The 19,482-nt window shown below is 46.2% G+C and overlaps 1 protein-coding gene and 1 long non-coding RNA gene across 3 annotated transcripts in view; one reads left to right on the top strand and one right to left on the bottom strand.

Annotated features, from left to right (window-relative positions):
• Nucleotides 1-9,686: 9,686 nt before the first annotated feature.
• Nucleotides 9,687-14,522, bottom strand: pde12 (phosphodiesterase 12). 2 transcript variants are annotated; one of them, XM_064967391.1, is made up of 4 exons: nucleotides 13,210-14,522; nucleotides 13,019-13,097; nucleotides 10,909-11,375; nucleotides 9,687-10,268 (listed from the first exon to the last, which is right to left on the bottom strand). In XM_064967391.1, the coding sequence occupies exons 1-3, from the start codon at nucleotides 14,446-14,448 to the stop codon at nucleotides 10,933-10,935; spliced, it is 1,761 nt and encodes a 586-aa protein (XP_064823463.1). In that variant the 5' UTR covers nucleotides 14,449-14,522; the 3' UTR covers nucleotides 9,687-10,268; nucleotides 10,909-10,932. The 2 variants fall into 2 exon arrangements, with proteins under 2 accessions (XP_064823463.1, XP_064823462.1); XM_064967390.1 differs by lacking the exon at nucleotides 9,687-10,268 and having other exon boundaries at nucleotides 10,671-11,375.
• LOC135541276 (uncharacterized) overlaps nucleotides 14,217-19,482 on the top strand; it is a 19,652-nt gene continuing 14,386 nt past the window's right edge. The window contains exons 1-2 of the long non-coding RNA XR_010455950.1: nucleotides 14,217-14,299; nucleotides 15,946-16,076. This is a non-coding gene — a long non-coding RNA (uncharacterized LOC135541276). The remainder of the gene's footprint in view (nucleotides 14,300-15,945; nucleotides 16,077-19,482) is intronic.

The raw sequence follows: 19,482 nt of genomic DNA, 5'->3' as shown, positions 1-19,482 counted from the left end.
AGTGGAATGTTGGCTAAACAGACTGGTCCCCAGGCTAGGATGTTGATACGGTTTAGCCTTCCAGACCCTAACTGTTTGTATTCATGCTGTTTTTATGCTTTGAGTAGAAGTTTTGTTTGGAGTGCATTACGTGTATGGTGTGCTCAACCATCATATGTTAAGGGTAGAGATCATTCTTCCTCTGGACTGTTAAACATATCTACATGTATGCTGAACAACATTACTGCAGAGGAGGTTTTTGCTAACACAGATTTTGCTGTCAGACTTTGGACTACCTATGAGGTTTTTACGTCTTACATTTTGAAAACCGATATTTGATTTGTTGAGTATTTTGATGTTACAGAATACATTTATTTTTCTTGATCAGCTTTTATCATAGGGTGTGCCTTAAGGGATGATGGTTAGGAAAAACAGAACCAAAGATGGACTGTTTTTAGGTTAAATATCGAACTGTGACTGTAGAGTAGGCTAATAACTTCTGATATCTACAGTAGTGGCTCACTCACTCAGTAACCTGTCATATTCTGATCTGCTTCAAACACCACCATTCCGTTGGAACCCATCAGAATTCCGTTGGAACCCATCAGAATTCCGTTGGAACCCATCAGAATTCCGTTGGAACCCATCAGAATTCCGTTGGAACCCATCAGAATTCCGTTGGAACCCATCAGAATTCCGTTGGAACAGTTGGAACCCATCAGAATTCCGTTGGAACTGTCTGTCCTCTGAGGGAATATTTCAGTTAGATTAATATTGGTTGGTACACACCTGTGATGGGTTTCCATATTTTGAAAATACTTATTTTAACAAGATAATTTTGTATAAAGGGCTATTCTCATATTCCATTCATCTAAAAAGTGAAGTTTTGTACATATGTTGAAATACCCAGCCATCACCATTGATGATGATATTCATTATATTACAACCATTATTTTACTAAATATAGATATTACTGACATGGAATACTATACATTTGTAATATCTTTCAATGGGCTGGTTAGATGTTAAAGAACTCGAATAAGGATGATATAACATAATATACTGCATCATATTGCTTTGGGGAACTCAGTGTTTTTACATTTGCAATGTTTGATCGTTTTTTGTATTGAAGCCTTAATACAATAACTACTGAGGAACCACTATTGATGCCTTTTTAATAGAAGTACTGAGGAACCACTAATGCTAACAGACAATGGCTTTCAGTGAGCGCAAGTATTTTAATGTGAATAAACGGGCCTCTCGGATCTCACTAATAAATGGTTCTGTATTTTCTTTTATCCCAGTTTGTTTTGTTAATAAGGGAGCATTGTAAAATGCATACAGTATAAACACACACTTATCTTCACACAGCATTTAGAGTACCAGTGTAGGAAATAGAATCTGATTGGTCCACGAGGCTGCGATCTCCCTCTATAAGAGCGTTTTATAACATCGTCTTTCACGACTCCCAACAGCGCTGAAAGTGAGGTGGAGGAAATGGGTCGAGAGATATCGCTGCAGTCACTAGCGCCTTGTACCAGCGGGTGGCGCCTGACAGTTGACACCTAAGTAGCCTTGGCTTGTGTGAGGCGGAATGGCTCATACATTTATTTATTTTGGAACTATAGAGAACCACAGTATGAGTCACAATACCCATAAAACTTAGCGGTCAAACAGGGAAATGGTTCCAATTTCAAATTTCAAAAATAACTCCCAACCTGCCAATCTACAGGTGGACACTCTCTAAGCACAAGGCCACTGAGACGATATAAGCAGCACAGTGTTTCCCATAGGGGATTTTAGAAACACTTAAAATAAGGGCTGTGTTTTGTGTAGACTTATCATGGCTTTAAAATCTTCTGATAAACTATGTCAATTAGCCTGAGTCAATTGGAAGTGTACCTGTGGATGTATTTCAAGGCCTACCTTCAATCTCAGTACCTCTTTGCTTGATATCATGGGAAAATCTAAAGAAATCAGCCAAGACCTCAGAATATGGATGCCAATAGTGTGCAAAGCTGTCATCAAGGCAAAGGGTGGCTAATTTGAAGAATCTCAAATATGAAATATATTTGTTTAACAATTCTTTTACTACATGATTCCATATGTGTTATTGAATAGTTTGTCTTCCCCATTATTCTACAATGTAGAAAATAGTCAAAATAAGGAAAAACCCTTGAACCCGTGGCCAGTTTTATTGCTTCTTTAATCAGAACAGTTTTCAGCTGTGCTAACATAGTTGCAAAAGGGTTTTCTAATGATCAATTGCCCTTTTAAAATGATAAACTTGGATTAGCTAACACAACGTGGCATTGGAACACAGGAGTGACAGTTGCTGATAATGGGCCTCTGTACGACTATGTAGATTGTCCAGCTACAACAGTCATTTACAACATTAACAATGTCTACACTGTATTTCTGATCAATTTGATGTTATTTTAATGGACAAAAATGTGCATTTCTTTCAAAAACAAGAATTTCTAAGTGACCCCAAATTTTTGAACCGTAGTAAAAAAAAAAATGTCCTCACTGTCAACTGCATTTTATTTTCAGCAAACTGAACATGTGTAAATATTCGTATGAACATAAGATTCAACAACTGAGACATAAACTGAACAGGTTCCACAGACATGTGACTAACCTAAATGGAATAATGTGTCCCTGAACAAAGGAGGGGGGGGGTCAAAATCAAGAGTAACAGTCCGTATCTGGTGTGGCCACCAGCTGCATTAATTACTCACCAGATTTGCCAGTTCTTGCTGTGAGATGTTACCCCACTCTTCCACCAAGGCACCTGCAAGTTCCTGGACATTTCTGGGGGGAATGGCCCAAGGCCTCACCCTCCGATCCAACAGGTCCTAGACATGCTCCATGGGATTGAGATCCGGGGTCTTTGCTGGCCATGGCAGAACACTGACATTCCTGACTTACAGGAAATCACGCACAGAAGGAGCAGTATGGCTGGTGGCATTGTCATGTCAGGATGAGAATGCAGAAAGGGTACCACATGAGGGAGGAGGACGTCTTTCCTGTAACGCACAGTGTTGAGATTCACTGCAATGACAACAAGCTCAGTCCGATGATGCTGTGACACACCGCCCCAGACCATGACGTACCCTCCACCTCAAATCGATCCCGCTCCAGAGTACAGGCCTCCTACCATCACCCCTGGTGGGACAAAACCTTGACTCGTCATAGAAGAGCACTTTTTGCCAGTCCTGTCTGGTCCAGCGACGGTGGGTTTGAGCCCATAGATGACGTTGTTGCCAGTGATGTCTGGTGAGGACCTGCCTTACTACAGGCCTACAAGCCTCTCTCAGCCTATTGCGGACAGTCTGAGCACTGATGGAGGGATTGAGCATTCCTGGTGTAACTTGGGCTGTTGTTGTTGCCATCCTGTACCTGTCCCGCAGGTGTGATGTTTGGATGTACCGATCCTGTGCAGGTGTTGTTACACGTGGTCTGCCACTGCGAGGACAATCAGCTGTCCGTCCCATCTCCCTGTAGCGCTGTCTTAGGCGTCTCACAGTATGGACATCGCAATTTATTGCCCTGGCCACATCTGCAGTCCTCATGCCTTCTGCAGTCCTCATGCCTCCTTGCAGCATGCCTAAGGCACGTTCACGCAGAGGAGCAGGGACCCTGGGCATCTTTCTTTTGGTGTTTTTCAGAGTCAGTAGAAAGGCCTCTTTAGTGTCCTAAGTTTTCATAACTGTGACGTTAATTGCCTACCATCTGTAAGCTGTTATTGTCTTAATGACCGTTCCACAGGTGCATGTTCATTAATTGTTTATGGTTCATTGAACAAGCATGAGAAACAGTGTTTTTAACCCTTTACAATGAAGATCTGTGAAGTTATTTGGATTTTTACAAATTATCTTTGAAAGACAGGGTCCCGAAAAACAAACGTTTATTTTTTTTCTGAGTTTATATTTACACACACACACACACACACACACACACACACACACACACACACACACACACACACACACACACACACACACACACACACACACACACACACACCTAGTCCTAACCCCAGGAACATAGAGATGCAGTATATAACCCTAACAGCCTTAACTATGGGACCAATATTCAATTCATTAGATATACACTGAAATTCCCATTTTCTTCCTTTCAAAGCTCGTCTGTGTTCCAACTAAAGATCTGTGTGATTTGCATCTGTAAGGCTACTGTTCTACTCCGACCTATTGGACAGAAACGGTCATGTGACGTGGTCATCCAGGGCCTTTGTGGTGGACAGCAGCGATCCTTGAGAGGATACAAAGGAACAGAATATGGTGCGTCATCTGTCCTTAGCTACTGTACACACACACACACACACACACACACACACACACACACACACACACACACACACACACACACACACACACACACAGCCGTTCGTCTGCGCTCACATCGGCCACCAACATGAGAGCAGCCTAGTGATTAGAGCGTTGGACTAGTAACCGGAAGGTTGCAAGTTCAAACCCCCGAGCTGACAAGGTACAAATCTGTCGTTCTGTCCCCTGAACTGGCAGTTAACCCACTGTTCCTAGGCCGTCATTGAAGATAAGAATTTGTTCTTAACTGACTTGCCTAGTCAAATAAAATATAATAAATAAAATAAATGTATTTTTTAAAGTACTGTAAGTGTTTGTTAATGATCCCCACACAGATCCAGGAGGATCAGCTGAGAGAAGTAGCTCTGCTGGTCCTCGCCAATAAACATGACCTACCCAACGCCATGTCTGTCAGTAACGTCACAGATAAACTGGGACTGGGGGGGACGCTTCTGCTCAGGACCCCTGTTAAGTATGACTGGGAAATTGTTGGATGGGAAGTCCGTGCTTAGCTTGAATGACGCCAAACTCAAAAGTCCTCCCCTACTAGAGGAGGCTTGCGTTTTATAGCAGATGGATCTGGGAAACTCACTCCACGGCCCACGCTGCGGAATAGCTAGCTTTAAAAAGTGACGTTACTCTAAGACGCTTCAGGAGGGCGGTCATGTTGCGAGGCAGAGTGCAGGGTCGGATTCAGGTCGGATAGACTAGCTGAACGATTCAAGGGAGGAGACTGGACCGGATGAAGCTGAGTGTGGTAGATGAAGGTTTCAAGGAGACATCATCGCCAGGCCATGGTAATTAGGCTGCTGTGGTGATTTTCTAAAATGTATTTTACCTTTATTTAACTAGGCAAGTGAGTTAATGTAACGGGTGTGAAATAGCTAGCTAGTTAGCGGTGGTGCGCACGAAATAGCGTTTCAATCGGTGACGTCACTTGCTCTGAGACCTTGAAGTAGTGGTTCCCCTTGCTCTGCAAGGACTGTCTCTCTGACCAGCTCTTCAATAGAGGAGGAAGGACTGTCTCTCTGACCAGCTCTTCAATAGAGGAGGAAGGACTGTCTCTCTGACCAGCTCTTCAATAGAGGAGGAAGGACTGTCTCTCTGACCAGCTCTTCAATAGAGGAGGAAGGACTGTCTCTCTGACCAGCTCTTCAAGAAATACTGTAACCAGTTGAGCTTCCTGCTTATGGATGAAAAGAAGGCTAGGTTTACTCTGATGCACCATTGAGCAACTTCCTTTGGAAATATTTGAAGTTTTCTTAACTTGGTCTACTATATATTAGTCTGTTTCCTTAACTTGGTCTACTATATATTAGTCTGTTTTCTTAACTTGGTCTACTATATATTAGTCTGTTTCCTTAACTTGGTCTACTATATATTAGTCTGTTTCCTTAACTTGGTCTACTATATATTAGTCTGTTTCCTTAACTTGGTCTACTAGATATTAGTCTGTTTCCTTAACTTGGTCTACTATATATTACTCTACTGTTTTCTTAACTTGGTCTATTATATATTAGTCTGTTTTCTTAACTTGGTCTATTATATATTAGTGTTTTCTTAACTTGGTCTACTATATATTACTCTGTTTTCTTAACTTGGTCTACTATATATTAGTCTGTTTCCTTAACTTGGTCTACTAGATATTAGTCTGTTTTCTATAGCATGTTTTTTCCAGAACCCACCAGAGAAGTGCCTTGCTGAGCTGTCCCATCTGTTTCATGGTATGTTATATTACATGCATAATATTTGTATTTTAGTGCCCTCTGTGTTACACTGTGATAGAATCCGTTTTACCACTGAATGAATGTAAGCCAATAAAGCACAAATGTGTAAATGTATCTGCAGTGCGTTTTCTTTGTGGGTAAAAACACGATCACAGTGCAGACGAAAGTGTAACTCAATTCAGAAGCAACAAAACAATTGTTTCCAACACTGATGGGTTTGTGTGATGGAGAGCAAGACTCATCTTTATTCAATTCAATTACAACTGAAGAATCAAAGGGCATTAAGGTCCTATCTGTATGATAAACAGCAGGCATACGTGGATCCACATGTTGGTTGAAGGATATAATGAAGAACAAACCCTTTCATTACACAGCAAACTGTTAATAAACTGATCCTCCACATCCCATTGATTATGGATTTGACTAGATTAATGTCTCTCAAACACTGGATAAGAATTCAGAAAGCATCTCGGCAGTAGGACTACAGATCCAGGATCAGCTCCCCCTGTCCATACAGTATATAATCAGAATGCTCTACAAAAGGGAAAACCGAGATCAGCCGTCCTACTCTGAGACTCTTTATGACCTGATCCTAGATCAGCAGTCCTACTCTGAGACTCTTTATGACCTGATCCTAGGTCAGCAGTCCTACTCTGAGACTCTTTATGACCTGATCCTAGGTCAGCAGTCCTACTCTGAGACTCTTTATGACCTGATCCTAGATCAGCAGTCCTACTCTGAGACTCTTTATGACCTGATCCTAGATCAGCAGTCCTACTCTGAGACTCTTTATGACCTGATCCTAGATCAGCAGTCCTACTCTGAGACTCTTTATGACCTGATCCTAGATCAGCAGTCCTACTCTGAGACTCTTTATGACCTGATCCTAGATCAGCAGTCCTACTCTGAGACTCTTTATGACCTGATCCTAGATCAGCCGTCCTACTCTGAGACTCTTTATGACCTGATCCTAGATCAGCAGTCCTACTCTGAGACTCTTTATGACCTGATCCTAGGTCAGCAGTCCTACTCTGAGACTCTTTATGACCTGATCCTAGATCAGCAGTCCTACTCTGAGACTCTTTATGACCTGATCCTAGATCAGCAGTCCTACTCTGAGACTCTTTATGACCTGATCCTAGATCAGCAGTCCTACTCTGAGACTCTTTATGACCTGATCCTAGATCAGCAGTCCTACTCTGAGACTCTTTATGACCTGATCCTAGATCAGCAGTCCTACTCTGAGACTCTTTATGACCTGATCCTAGATCAGCAGTCCTACTCTGAGACTCTTTATGACCTGATCCTAGATCAGCAGTCCTACTCTGAGACTCTTTATGACCTGATCCTAGGTCAGCAGTCCTACTCTGAGACTCTTTATGACCTGATCCTAGATCAGCCGTCCTACTCTGAGACTCTTTATGACCTGATCCTAGGTCAGCAGTCCTACTCTGAGACTCTTTATGACCTGATCCTAGATCAGCAGTCCTACTCTGAGACTCTTTATGACCTGATCCTAGGTCAGCAGTCCTACTCTGAGACTCTTTATGACCTGATCCTAGATCAGCAGTCCTACTCTGAGACTCTTTATGACCTGATCCTAGATCAGCAGTCCTACTCTGAGACTCTTTATGACCTGATCCTAGATCAGCAGTCCTACTCTGAGACTCTTTATGACCTGATCCTAGGTCAGCAGTCCTACTCTGAGACTCTTTATGACCTGATCCTAGGTCAGCAGTCCTACTCTGAGACTCTTTATGACCTGATCCTAGGTCAGCAGTCCTACTCCATGAAGCTTTATGGATATGGGCCCTGGTCTCAGGGAGGCTGCTCACTGCTATTCCAGTTCCCAGACTGATCATTTTTATTTAAACAAGAGAAGTACTAGTTGGTCAGAACCCTGAAACACAATGTAAGGGCCCCGGTACAGAGACACAGTGTAGGGGCCCTGGCATAGAGACACACTGTAAGGGCCCCGGTACAGAGACAGACATGGTATAGAGACACACTGTAAGGGCCCCGGTACAGAGACACAGTGTAGGGGCCCTGGCATAGAGACACACTGTAAGGGCCCCGGTACAGAGACACAGTGTAGGGGCCCTGGCATAGAGACACACTGTAGGGGCCCTGGTAGCGAGACAGACATGGTTTAGAGACACACTGTAGGGGCCCTGGTACAGAGACAGACATGGTACAGAGACACACTGTAAGGGCCCCGGTACAGAGACACACTGTAGGGGCCCTGGTACAGAGACAGACGTGGTTTAGAGACACACTGTAGGGGCCCTGGTAGCGAGACAGACATGGTTTAGAGACACACTGTAGGGGCCCTGGTACAGAGACAGACATGGTACAGAGACACACTGTAAGGGCCCCGGTACAGAGACACACTGTAGGGGCCCTGGTACAGAGACAGACGTGGTTTAGAGACACACTGTAGGGGCCCTGGAACAGAGACAGACATGGTTTAGAGACACACTGTAGGGGCCCTGGTAGAGAGACAGACATGGTTTAGAGACACAATGTAGGGGCCCTGGTACAGAGACACACTGTCGGGGCCCTGGTACAGAGACAGACATGGTTTAGAGACACACTGTAGGGGCCCTGGTAGAGAGACAGACATGGTTTAGAGACACACTGTAGGGGCCCTGGTACAGAGACAGACTGTAGGGGCCCTGGTACAGAGACAGACATGGTTTAGAGACACACTGTAGGGGCCCTGGTAGAGAGACAGACATGGTTTAGAGACACACTGTAGGGGCCCTGGTAGAGAGACAGACATGGTTTAGAGACACAATGTAGGGGCCCTGGTACAGAGACACACTGTCGGGGCCCTGGTACAGAGACAGACATGGTTTAGAGACACACTGTAGGGCCCCTGGTAGAGAGACAGACATGGTTTAGAGACACACTGTAGGGGCCCTGGTACAGAGACAGACTGTAGGGGCCCTGGTACAGAGACAGACATGGTTTAGAGACACACTGTAGGGGCCCTGGTACAGAGACAGACATGGTTTAGAGACACACTGTAGGGGCCCTGGTACAGAGACAGACATGGTACAGAGACACACTGTAGGGGCCCTGGTACAGAGACAGACATGGTACAGAGACACACTGTAGGGGCCCTGGTACAGAGACAGACATGGTACAGAGACACACTGTAGGGGCCCTGGTACAGAGACAGACTGTAGGGGCCCTGGTACAGAGACACACTGTAGGGGCCCTGGTACAGAGACACACTGTAGGGGCCCTGGTACAGAGACAGACTGTAGGGGGCCTGGTACAGAGACAGACATGGTTTAGAGACACACTGTATGGGCCCTGGTACAGAGACAGACTGTAGGGGCCCTGGTACAGAGACAGACATGGTACAGAGACAGACTGTAGGGGCCCTGGTACAGAGACAGACTGTAGGGGCCCTGGTACAGAGACAGACATGGTACAGAGACAGACTGTAGGGGCCCTGGTACAGAGACAGACAGGGTACAGAGACAGACTGTAGGGGCCCTGGTACAGAGACAGACTGTAGGGGCCCTGGTACAGAGACAGACATGGTACAGAGACAGACATGGTACAGAGACAGACTGTAGGGGCCCTGGTACAGAGACAGACTGTAGGGGCCCTGGTACAGAGACAGACATGGTACAGAGACAGACTGTAGGGGCCCTGGTACAGAGACAGACTGTAGGGGCCCTGGTACAGAGACAGACGTGGTTTAGAGACACACTGTAGGGGCCCTGGTAGAGAGACAGACATGGTTTAGAGACACACTGTAGGGGCCCTGGTAGAGAGACAGACATGGTTTAGAGACACAATGTAGGGGCCCTGGTACAGAGACACACTGTCGGGGCCCTGGTACAGAGACAGACATGGTTTAGAGACACACTGTAGGGCCCCTGGTAGAGAGACAGACGTGGTTTAGAGACACACTGTAGGGGCCCTGGTACAGAGACAGACATGGTTTAGAGACACACTGTAGGGGCCCTGGTACAGAGACAGACATGGTTTAGAGACACACTGTAGGGGCCCTGGTACAGAGACAGACATGGTTTAGAGACACACTGTAGGGGCCCTGGTACAGAGACAGACATGGTACAGAGACACACTGTAGGGGCCCTGGTACAGAGACAGACTGTAGGGGCCCTGGTACAGAGACAGACTGTAGGGGCCCTGGTACAGAGACACACTGTAGGGGCCCTGGTACAGAGACAGACTGTAGGGGGCCTGGTACAGAGACAGACATGGTTTAGAGACACACTGTAGGGGCCCTGGTACAGAGACAGACTGTAGGGGCCCTGGTACAGAGACAGACATGGTACAGAGACAGACTGTAGGGGCCCTGGTACAGAGACAGACTGTAGGGGCCCTGGTACAGAGACAGACATGGTTTAGAGACACACTGTAGGGGCCCTGGTACAGAGACAGACAGGGTACAGAGACAGACTGTAGGGGCCCTGGTACAGAGACAGACAGGGTACAGAGACAGACTGTAGGGGCCCTGGTACAGAGACAGACTGTAGGGGCCCTGGTACAGAGACAGACATGGTACAGAGACAGACTGTAGGGGCCCTGGTACAGAGACAGACTGTAGGGGCCCTGGTACAGAGACAGACATGGTACAGAGACAGACTGTAGGGGCCCTGGTACAGAGACAGACTGTAGGGGCCCTGGTACAGAGACAGACATGGTACAGAGACAGACTGTAGGGGCCCTGGTACAGAGACAGACAGGGTACAGAGACAGACTGTAGGGGCCCTGGTACAGAGACAGACATGGTACAGAGACAGACATGGTACAGAGACAGACTGTAGGGGCCCTGGTACAGAGACAGACTGGGTTGATCAGCCACAGACCTGCTGTAAACAGGAGGGAGAGCTTTACTTCCACTTGAGGTCACAGACCAGCGCTATGTGGTCAGAGGGGTGTGCGACGCTGGGGAGGGCCTGACAGGTCGTGACCTCCTCGTGGCTGGGCAGAGGGATCATCTGATCTACCTGCAGCACCCGCGGGTCCATGAAGATATAGTCCAGGCAGCCGTGGAAGCCCCCTACGTAGTTAGTATAGGCCGGCTCCCCGCAGGCGCTACTCAGCTGGAAGGGGTTGGAGACCTCCATGGGACAGAGCTCGTCCGGTCCGTTGGAGTTCCAGTCCGGGTGGGTGCTGTGCAGAACCCCCCGGCTCACCAGCTGGAAGACCCCCGAGGACGGGGTGCTGTTGAAGTCCCCGCAGAAGAGGAGCGAGGCGTCGGGGTAACTCTGGGTGATCACCTGCTGCAGCTGTTTCAGAGCGACTGCCATCTGGACCAGACGTACATTCCCACCTGTGGTGAGGACATAGAACTGTTAACGATGGAATATGGACTTGATTCACACTAGTGTGCCAACTCAAACTGTGATAGGTTGGCTTGGATACTTAGTTCTCAGCATGGTTCCAGCAACTCAAACTGTGATAGGTTGACTTGGGTGTTTAGTTCCAGCAACTCAAACTGTGATAGGTTGACTTGGATGTTTAGTTCCAGCAACTCAAACTGTGATAGGTTGGCTTGGATGTTTAGTTCCAGCAACTCAAACTGTGATAGGTTGGCTTGGATGTTTAGTTCCAGCAACTCAAACTGTGATAGGTTGGCTTGGATGTTTAGTTCCAGCAACTCAAACTGTGATAGGTTGGCTTGGATGTTTAGTTCCAGCAACTCAAACTGTGATAGGTTGGCTTGGATGTTTAGTTCCAGCAACTCAAACTGTGATAGGTTGGCTTGGATGTTTAGTTCTCAGCATGGTTCCAGCAACTCAAACTGATAGGTTGGCTTGGATGTTTAGTTCTCAGCATGGTTCCAGCAACTCAAACTGTGATAGGTTGGCTTGGATGTTTAGTTCCAGCAACTCAAACTGTGATAGGTTGACTTGGATACTTAGTTCTCAGCATGGTTCCAACAACTCAAACTGTGATAGGTTGGCTTGGATGTTTAGTTCCAGCAACTCAAACTGTGATAGGTTGGCTTGGATGTTTAGTTCCAGCAACTCAAACTGTGATAGGTTGACTTGGATGTTTAGTTCCAGCAACTCAAACTGTGATAGGTTGGCTTGGATGTTTAGTTCCAGCAACTCAAACTGTGAGAGGTTGGCTTGGATACTTAGTTCTCAGCATGGTTCCAGCTCGGCTCAGTATGGTAGATGTAACCGTGCCAACCCAGTAGTGTGAAATAGGTCATGTTGTGCTGCATAGCAGGAAGGGGTTGGGCTGCATAGCACAACATGGGGCGGCAGGTAGCCTAGTAGTTAGGGCGTTGGGCCAGTGACCGAAAGGTTGCTAGATCGAATCCCTGAAGCCGACAAGGTAAAAATCTGTCGTTCTGCTCCTGAACAAGGGAGTTAACCCGCTGTTCCTAGACCATCATTGTAAATAAGATTTTGTTCTTAACTAACTTGCGAAGTTAAATAAAGATTTAAAAAATAGCTAAGGCCCTGAGTTTGATCTCTGTTTTACCTCACCATGTTACTTGATGAGGAACACCTCTGGGCTCCTGTAACTAGTGTAGTAACACCTCTGGGCTGTAACTAGTGTAGTAACACCTCTGGGCTGTAACTAGTGTAGTAACACCTCTGGGCTGTAACTAGTGTAGTAACACCTCTGGGCTGTAACTAGTGTAGTAACACCTCTGGGCTGTAACTAGTGTAGTAACACCTCTGGGCTGTAACTAGTGTAGTAACACCTCTGGGCTGTAACTAGTGTAGTAACACCTCTGGGCTGTAACTAGTGTAGTAACACCTCTGGGCTGTAACTAGTGTAGTAACACCTCTGGGCTGTAACTAGTGTAGTAACACCTCTGGGCTGTAACTAGTGTAGTAACACCTCTGGGCTGTAACTAGTGTAGTAACACCTCTGGGCTCCTGTAACTAGTGTAGTAACACCTCTGGGCTCCTGTAACTAGTGTCGTAACCTACTGCTGATAAAATAACACTTCACCTTTGGGATGCCAGTAGAGGTGGGTGTTGGCAACACAGATCTTCTTGGATGGATCGTTCAGACAGTGAAGGACACTCACCTGGAGAGGAGAACATAAGATCTTAGCCAAGCAGATCCAAACTGAGAGCCCAAGCAGATCCTTGAGGGCCTCGGATCCCAATCGGGAGCCAAAACACACCATATTACTGTACCTGTAGTGTGGTAGATCTCTGCATCACCTTCTCCTTCAAGGCAGGGTTGCTGTTCACTCTGTCCGACAGTTCTTCGTGGACAGGGTCTGACGTCAGAGCTTCACTCAGCATGATGTCGTGTTGACTGAGCAGTTTAAACTTTGACCTCCTGTAGTAGGTGGCCAAACCTTCGTGCTGCTTCTCCTTAATCCTGAAGACCCCGTCGAAGCCGAACGCATCCAGGGCCGGAGACAGACTGTCTGTGAAGACGTTCTTATCCACTTCCTGAAGGCAGATGACGTCAGCATTATAGCCGGACAGCTCTTTCTTTATCAGACTTTGTCTGTAGTCCAGTTCCAATGCGTAGGGAGTACAATAAGGGTACAGCACGGTTTTGGAGAGGTCTGTTTGTGCGTAAACGTCAGCTAAGATGTTGTATGACACTACTCTGACGGTCATGTCATCTGTGACCTTGTTGGTGTACATGTGTCTGTTGTCAAAGGTACAGGAACCGGGCCCTGCCTCGACTGTACCGGTGGTTACTAACTCATTGTCCATCCCACACCGTTTGCCGTCACCCGGCGTGCATGTCAGTTTAAGCTTGGAGCCAATGTCCATATTTGACGGGATGAACACTCGTTCGCTCCCGGCCTCGGTCCAACCATTATCTCCTCGATGCTCCTCATCACCAGCACCGGACTTGCTCTCCTTGAACCATTTAAACCGACAGTCTTTTAAATCCCCGAATTCTACCTTGAGCTTCGGGCACACGGGGAACCCGGCCAGTAGAGAAGCGGGCAGCTCTGCCGTGGTGAATGTGGGAGGGTTCCTCTCCACTGTGTACTTACGGTCACCCACGTGTAAAACGGCCCCCTCCTGCCAGGCATCGGAGTTTAGAGCATCCTCTGCCACAAAGTCTCCGTTGTAGTACAGCCTCACCGCTGCAGCGGGCTCCTGGGCGTCTGTGGGCGCGCCTTTGTTTTTCTTGTATTTTTTAGCTTTGCCCTGGCCCTTGATGATACTGTTAGCGATCCGTGCCAGTGCTTTGCCTAGCTCCTCGGTCTGGTCCCTGAGCATGTGTTTGTTGCTGCCATCTAGGACGAAGGAAATAGTAAGTTTGGATTCCCACGGGACACATCTTACCACGGCTCGATCCATTCTTCTGTAAAACCGACAAATGATGTTGTAGTTACCCCTCGACGAGATGGGCACGGTGTTTCGGAGAAATACTCTGGAGGCGGTTGTCAAATAGTTTAACATAGGGCCTAGTGCATGAGTGGACAAATAGTCCGCTGTATGAATAGCTTGCTAGTGGAGCGAAAGCGGTGATTTGAAACGTCAAACGTCTAATTCACCAACCGAGCATCCAGTAGCTTCCGTTTTTAGAGTAGCAGATTCGATTATGTTAATTGCATAAACTTGACTATGAACTTTAAATAGGGCTAAACATAGTATTTTTTTTAATGACCATCTCATTCTTTACCACGACTTTATCACGTATTTCGATCATTTCCACGATAGTACTCACTGTTTTTCTCAACAACTTCTTCTTTTTAACTCAATGGTAAACCTCTTCTAACATATGGCACATACTGCCACCTAGTGTAGACTAGGGGTGTTCTACAAGCCTGTTCCGAGGGGAAGGTGTGTGTGCGTTTCTTTGACATTTAGTGGACACATTGTTTTGGCAGCTAGAATTGTAGACAAACACACCCCTCCCGTAATGAAAGTGGCGTTGGAGTAAACTAGAAAATACCCTAATACCCTAATAGTAGCTAGAAAATACCCTAACGCTAACTCCTCCTCCCCACTCCCAGACACGGTCCTCTTATTACAGGATGTGCTCGTTATTTATTTGATTACAGTGTTTGTCTACTACTTCATCTGCCAAAACAATGAGTAGAAAGTGCTGTCTCATTCACAACTTCATAGGAGCTGAATCAGACAGACATCTGTCCCTGAACTCTATATACCATCTGACAGAGCCTACACAGGTATTAATCGTCCTATGTGTTAAGTGTATTATAACTTGGTGATTTTATTGCTAATGGCAACAATGTCACACACCTTGTGGGTCTCAAATCCTGGTCTCCCTGCCCATAGACAGACCTGCTATCCACTGGTCCACTGGGGCGGCAGGGTAGCCTAGTGGTTAGAGTGTAGAGGCGGCAGGGTAGCCTAGTGGTTAGAGTGTACAGTCGGCAGGGTAGCCTAGTGGTTAGAGTGTAGAGGCGGCAGGGTAGCCTAGTGGTTAGAGCGTTGGACTAGTAACTGGAAGGTTTCAAGATCCAATCCCCGAGCTGACAAGGTACAAATCTGTCATTCTGCCCCTGAACAAGGCTGCTAACCCACTGTTCCTAGGCCGTCATTGAAAATAAGAATTTGTTCTTTAACTGACGTGCCTAGTAAAATAAAGGTTAAAAAATACTGGCCCATTATTGTGTATCATTTTTGGGAGAGGAACCGAACAAATAAGAGGAACCGAACAAATAAAAAAGAAGATTTATACTGAACAAAAATATCAACATAACATGCAGCAATTTCAGAGGTTTTAAGGAGTTACAGTTCATCAGTCAATTTACATACATTTATTAGGCCCTAATCTAGGGATGTCACATGACTAGGCAGGGGCACAGCCATGGGTGGCCTGGGAGGGCAAAGGCCCACCTGCTTGGGAACCAGGCCCACCCACTGGGGAGCCCCCCCCCCCCCCACTAAAGGGCTTTATTACAGACAGAAATACATCTGTTTCATCAGGTGGCTGGTCTCAGACGATCCCGCAGGTGAAGAAGCCGGATGTGGAGGTCCTGGGCTGGCGTGGTTACACATGGTCTGCGGTTGTAAGGCTGGTTGGACATACTGCCAAACAACGTTGAAGGCGGCTTATGGTAGATAAATTGACTTTAAATTATCTGGCAACAGCTCTGGTGGACATTCCTGCAGTCAGCATGCCAATTGTACGCTCCCTCAAAACTTGAGACATCTGTAGCATTGTGTTGTGTGACAAAACTGCACATTTTAGAGTGGCTTGTTATTGTCCCCAGCACAAGGTGCACCTGTGTAATGATCATGCCGTTTAATCAGCTTCTTGATATGCCACACCTGTCAGTCAAGTGGATTGATTATTTTGGCAAAGGAGAAATGCTCACTAACAGGGATGTAAACAAATTTGTGCACAACATTTGAGATAAGCTTTTTGTGTGTATGGAACATTTCTGGGATCTTTTATTTCAGCTCATGAAACAGTGGACCAACACTTTACAGGTTGTGTTTATATTTTTATTCAGTATATTGACACAATAAAAAACAATAATGAGGCTATATACAGGAAGTACCAGGTAGTAATGAGGCTATATACAGGAAGTACCAGGTAGTAATGAGGCTATATACAGGAAGTACCAGGTAGTAATGAGGCTATATACAGGAAGTACCAGGTAGTAATGAGGTTATATACAGGAAGTACCAGGTAGTAATGAGGTTATATACAGGAAGTACCAGGTAGTAATGAGGCTATATACAGGAAGTACCAGGTAGTAATGAGACTATATACATGAAGTACCAGGTAGTAATGAGGCTATATACAGGAAGTACCAGGTAGCAATGAGGTTATATACAGAAAGTACCAGGTAGTAATGCGATTATATACAGGAAGTACCAGGTAATAATGAGGTTATATACAGGAAGTACCAGGTAGTAATGAGGCTATATACAGGGGGTTCCAGTACTGAATCAATGTGCAGGGTACCAGGTAGTAATGAGGTTATATACAGAAAGTACCAGTACTGAGTCAATGTGGAGGAGTACCAGGTAGTAATGAGGCTATATACAGGAAGTACCAGGTAGTAATGAGGTTATATACAGGAAGTACCAGGTAGTAATGAGGTTATATACAGGAAGTACCAGGTAGTAATGAGGCTATATACAGGAAGTACCAGGTAGTAATGAGGTTATATACAGGAAGTACCAGGTAGTAATGAAGTAGATGGGTAGGGGTAAAAGTGACTAGGCAATCAGGTTAGTTATAAACAGAGTAGCAGCAGCGTATGTGAAGCGTGTGAAAGTGTGTCTATGTGTGAATGTGTGTGTGTGTGGCGTCAATACGCATGTGTGTGTTGGAATGTAAGAATGTGTTCTTTTAACTGACTTGCCTGGTTAAATAAAGGTAAAATAAAATAATAAAAAAATAAAAATGTCAGTGTAGTATGTGTGAGTAGAGCCCAGTGAGTGTAGATAGATGTCAGTGGATTACAAAAAGGGGGGTCAATGTAAATAGTCTGGGTAGCCATTTGATGAACTGTTCAGCAGTCTAATGGCTTGGTGGTAGAGGCTGTTCAGAAACACTTTGGTCCCAGACTTGGCACTCCGGTACCGCTTGCCATGTGGTAGCAGAGAGAACAGTCTATGACTGGGGTGGCTGGGGTCTTTAACCATTTTTAGGGCCTTCCTCTGACACCGCCTGGTATAGAGGTGTTGGATGGCAGGAAGCTCAGCCCCAGTGATGTACTGGGCCGTACGCACTGCCCTCTGTAGCGCCTTGTGGTCGGATGCCAAGCAGTTGCCACACCAAGCGGGGATGCAGCCAGTCAAGATCAGTGCCAGTCCGTTCTGCTGGCGAGACCAAAAAATGCAGCCTCCGCAGAACTAGAATAGTCCTAGTAAGCAAAATGAGGTTGAAAAGACGTCTTAGAGACATATTTTCTAGACATTGAAGTCAAGTTCAATTTAGGTTCTGAATGAAAGGTGAAAATACGTATTTTCCCAACGGTGAAATCAGGCTAATGTTTGATTCTGAAAGAAAATTTGAAAATACTTATTTTCAGAATGTTGAAAATACGTAACTTATAGACCAAATCAAGGCTGGTCCAGACCGGAAAATATCTGAACCAAACATAGACGTTCATGATTGGTTCAGATTTGGTCCGGACCGGACAAAAATCTATGTCCATGGATGTTGAATTCAAGGCCATTCTGGACCACACCTGAACCAAACATAGACCTCTGTGATTACCCATCTATGTGGTAAGCCTACCGTTTGTAAAACACCAGTTGAAGCTCGCATCCGCTACAAGACCATGGTGCTTGCCTACGGAGCTGTGAGGGGAACGGCACCGCAGTACCTCCAGGCTCTGATCAGGCCCTATACCCAAGCAAGGGCACTGCGTTCATCCACCTCTGGCCTGCTCGCCTCCCTACCATTGAGGAAGTACAGTTCCCGCTCAGCCCAGTCAAAACTGTTCGCTCTGGCCCCCCAATGGTGGAACAAACTCCCTCACGACGCCAGGACAGCGGAGTCAATCACCACCTTCCGGAGACACCTGAAACCCCACCTCTTCAAGGAATACCTAGGATAGGATAAGTAATCCTTCTCACCCCCCCCTCCCCCCCTTAATGATTTAGATGCACTATTGTAAAGTGGCTGTTCCACTGGATGTCAGAAGGTGAATTCACCAATTTGTAAGTCGCTCTGGATAAGAGCGTCTGCTAAATGACTTAAATGTAATGTAAATGTAAAACACCAAACAGGACCAATACATTGGCTCGTACTTATTGGGGTGTAGCCTTACCATGTCGGCCACAATGGAATGTGATGAGTGCCCATCCAGGTGGTAGGTCCACCATTTGTAAAACAGGCCGTAGCGTTGGCTTAGTTCTGATTCCTGTGACTAAGGATATTTGATCGGAGAAACCTGCATGATGTACAAAGTGTTTGTCTCATTACATTGTCATCCATATTATCTCCAGCCTGTAGGCTACAGAAAAGGCTACAAACACTTTCTATAATATCCTATATCTGCTACATGATTTATTTATTCTAGATTGGTGGTTTTATGTGTTGGAGGTGCGTCTTGGTCAGTTTAGCTCAGAAAATGCCGCCCTCGTCAATCTTCCGCTATAGAGGGCCGACCGTGGTCAAGATGCTCTCGATGGTAAACCAGGAGCACTTTTTTAGGATCTGTGGACCCATGCCAAATCTTTTCAGCCTCCTGTGGGGGAAGAGGTGTTGTCGTGTCCTCTTCCCTACTGTGTTGGTGTGTTTGGACCATGGTAGGTCTTTAGTGACGTGGACACCGAGGAACTTGAATCTCTCAACCCGCTCCACTTCGTCCCAGTCGAATGGGGACGCGCTCGAACCTCCGTTTCCTGTTGTCCACCATCAGCTCCTTTGTCTTGCTGACGTTGAGGGAGAGGTTGTTGTCCTGGCACCACACTGCCAGGTCTCTGTCCTCCTTCCTATAGGCTGTCTCATCGTCGGGAGTGATCAGGCCTACCCCCGTCGCATCGTCGGAAACTTAA

This window comes from Oncorhynchus masou, chromosome 6 (assembly GCF_036934945.1).
Source record: "Oncorhynchus masou masou isolate Uvic2021 chromosome 6, UVic_Omas_1.1, whole genome shotgun sequence".
Classification (NCBI taxonomy): domain Eukaryota; kingdom Metazoa; phylum Chordata; class Actinopteri; order Salmoniformes; family Salmonidae; genus Oncorhynchus; species Oncorhynchus masou.
This window is presented reverse-complemented; position numbering and strand designations above follow the sequence as displayed.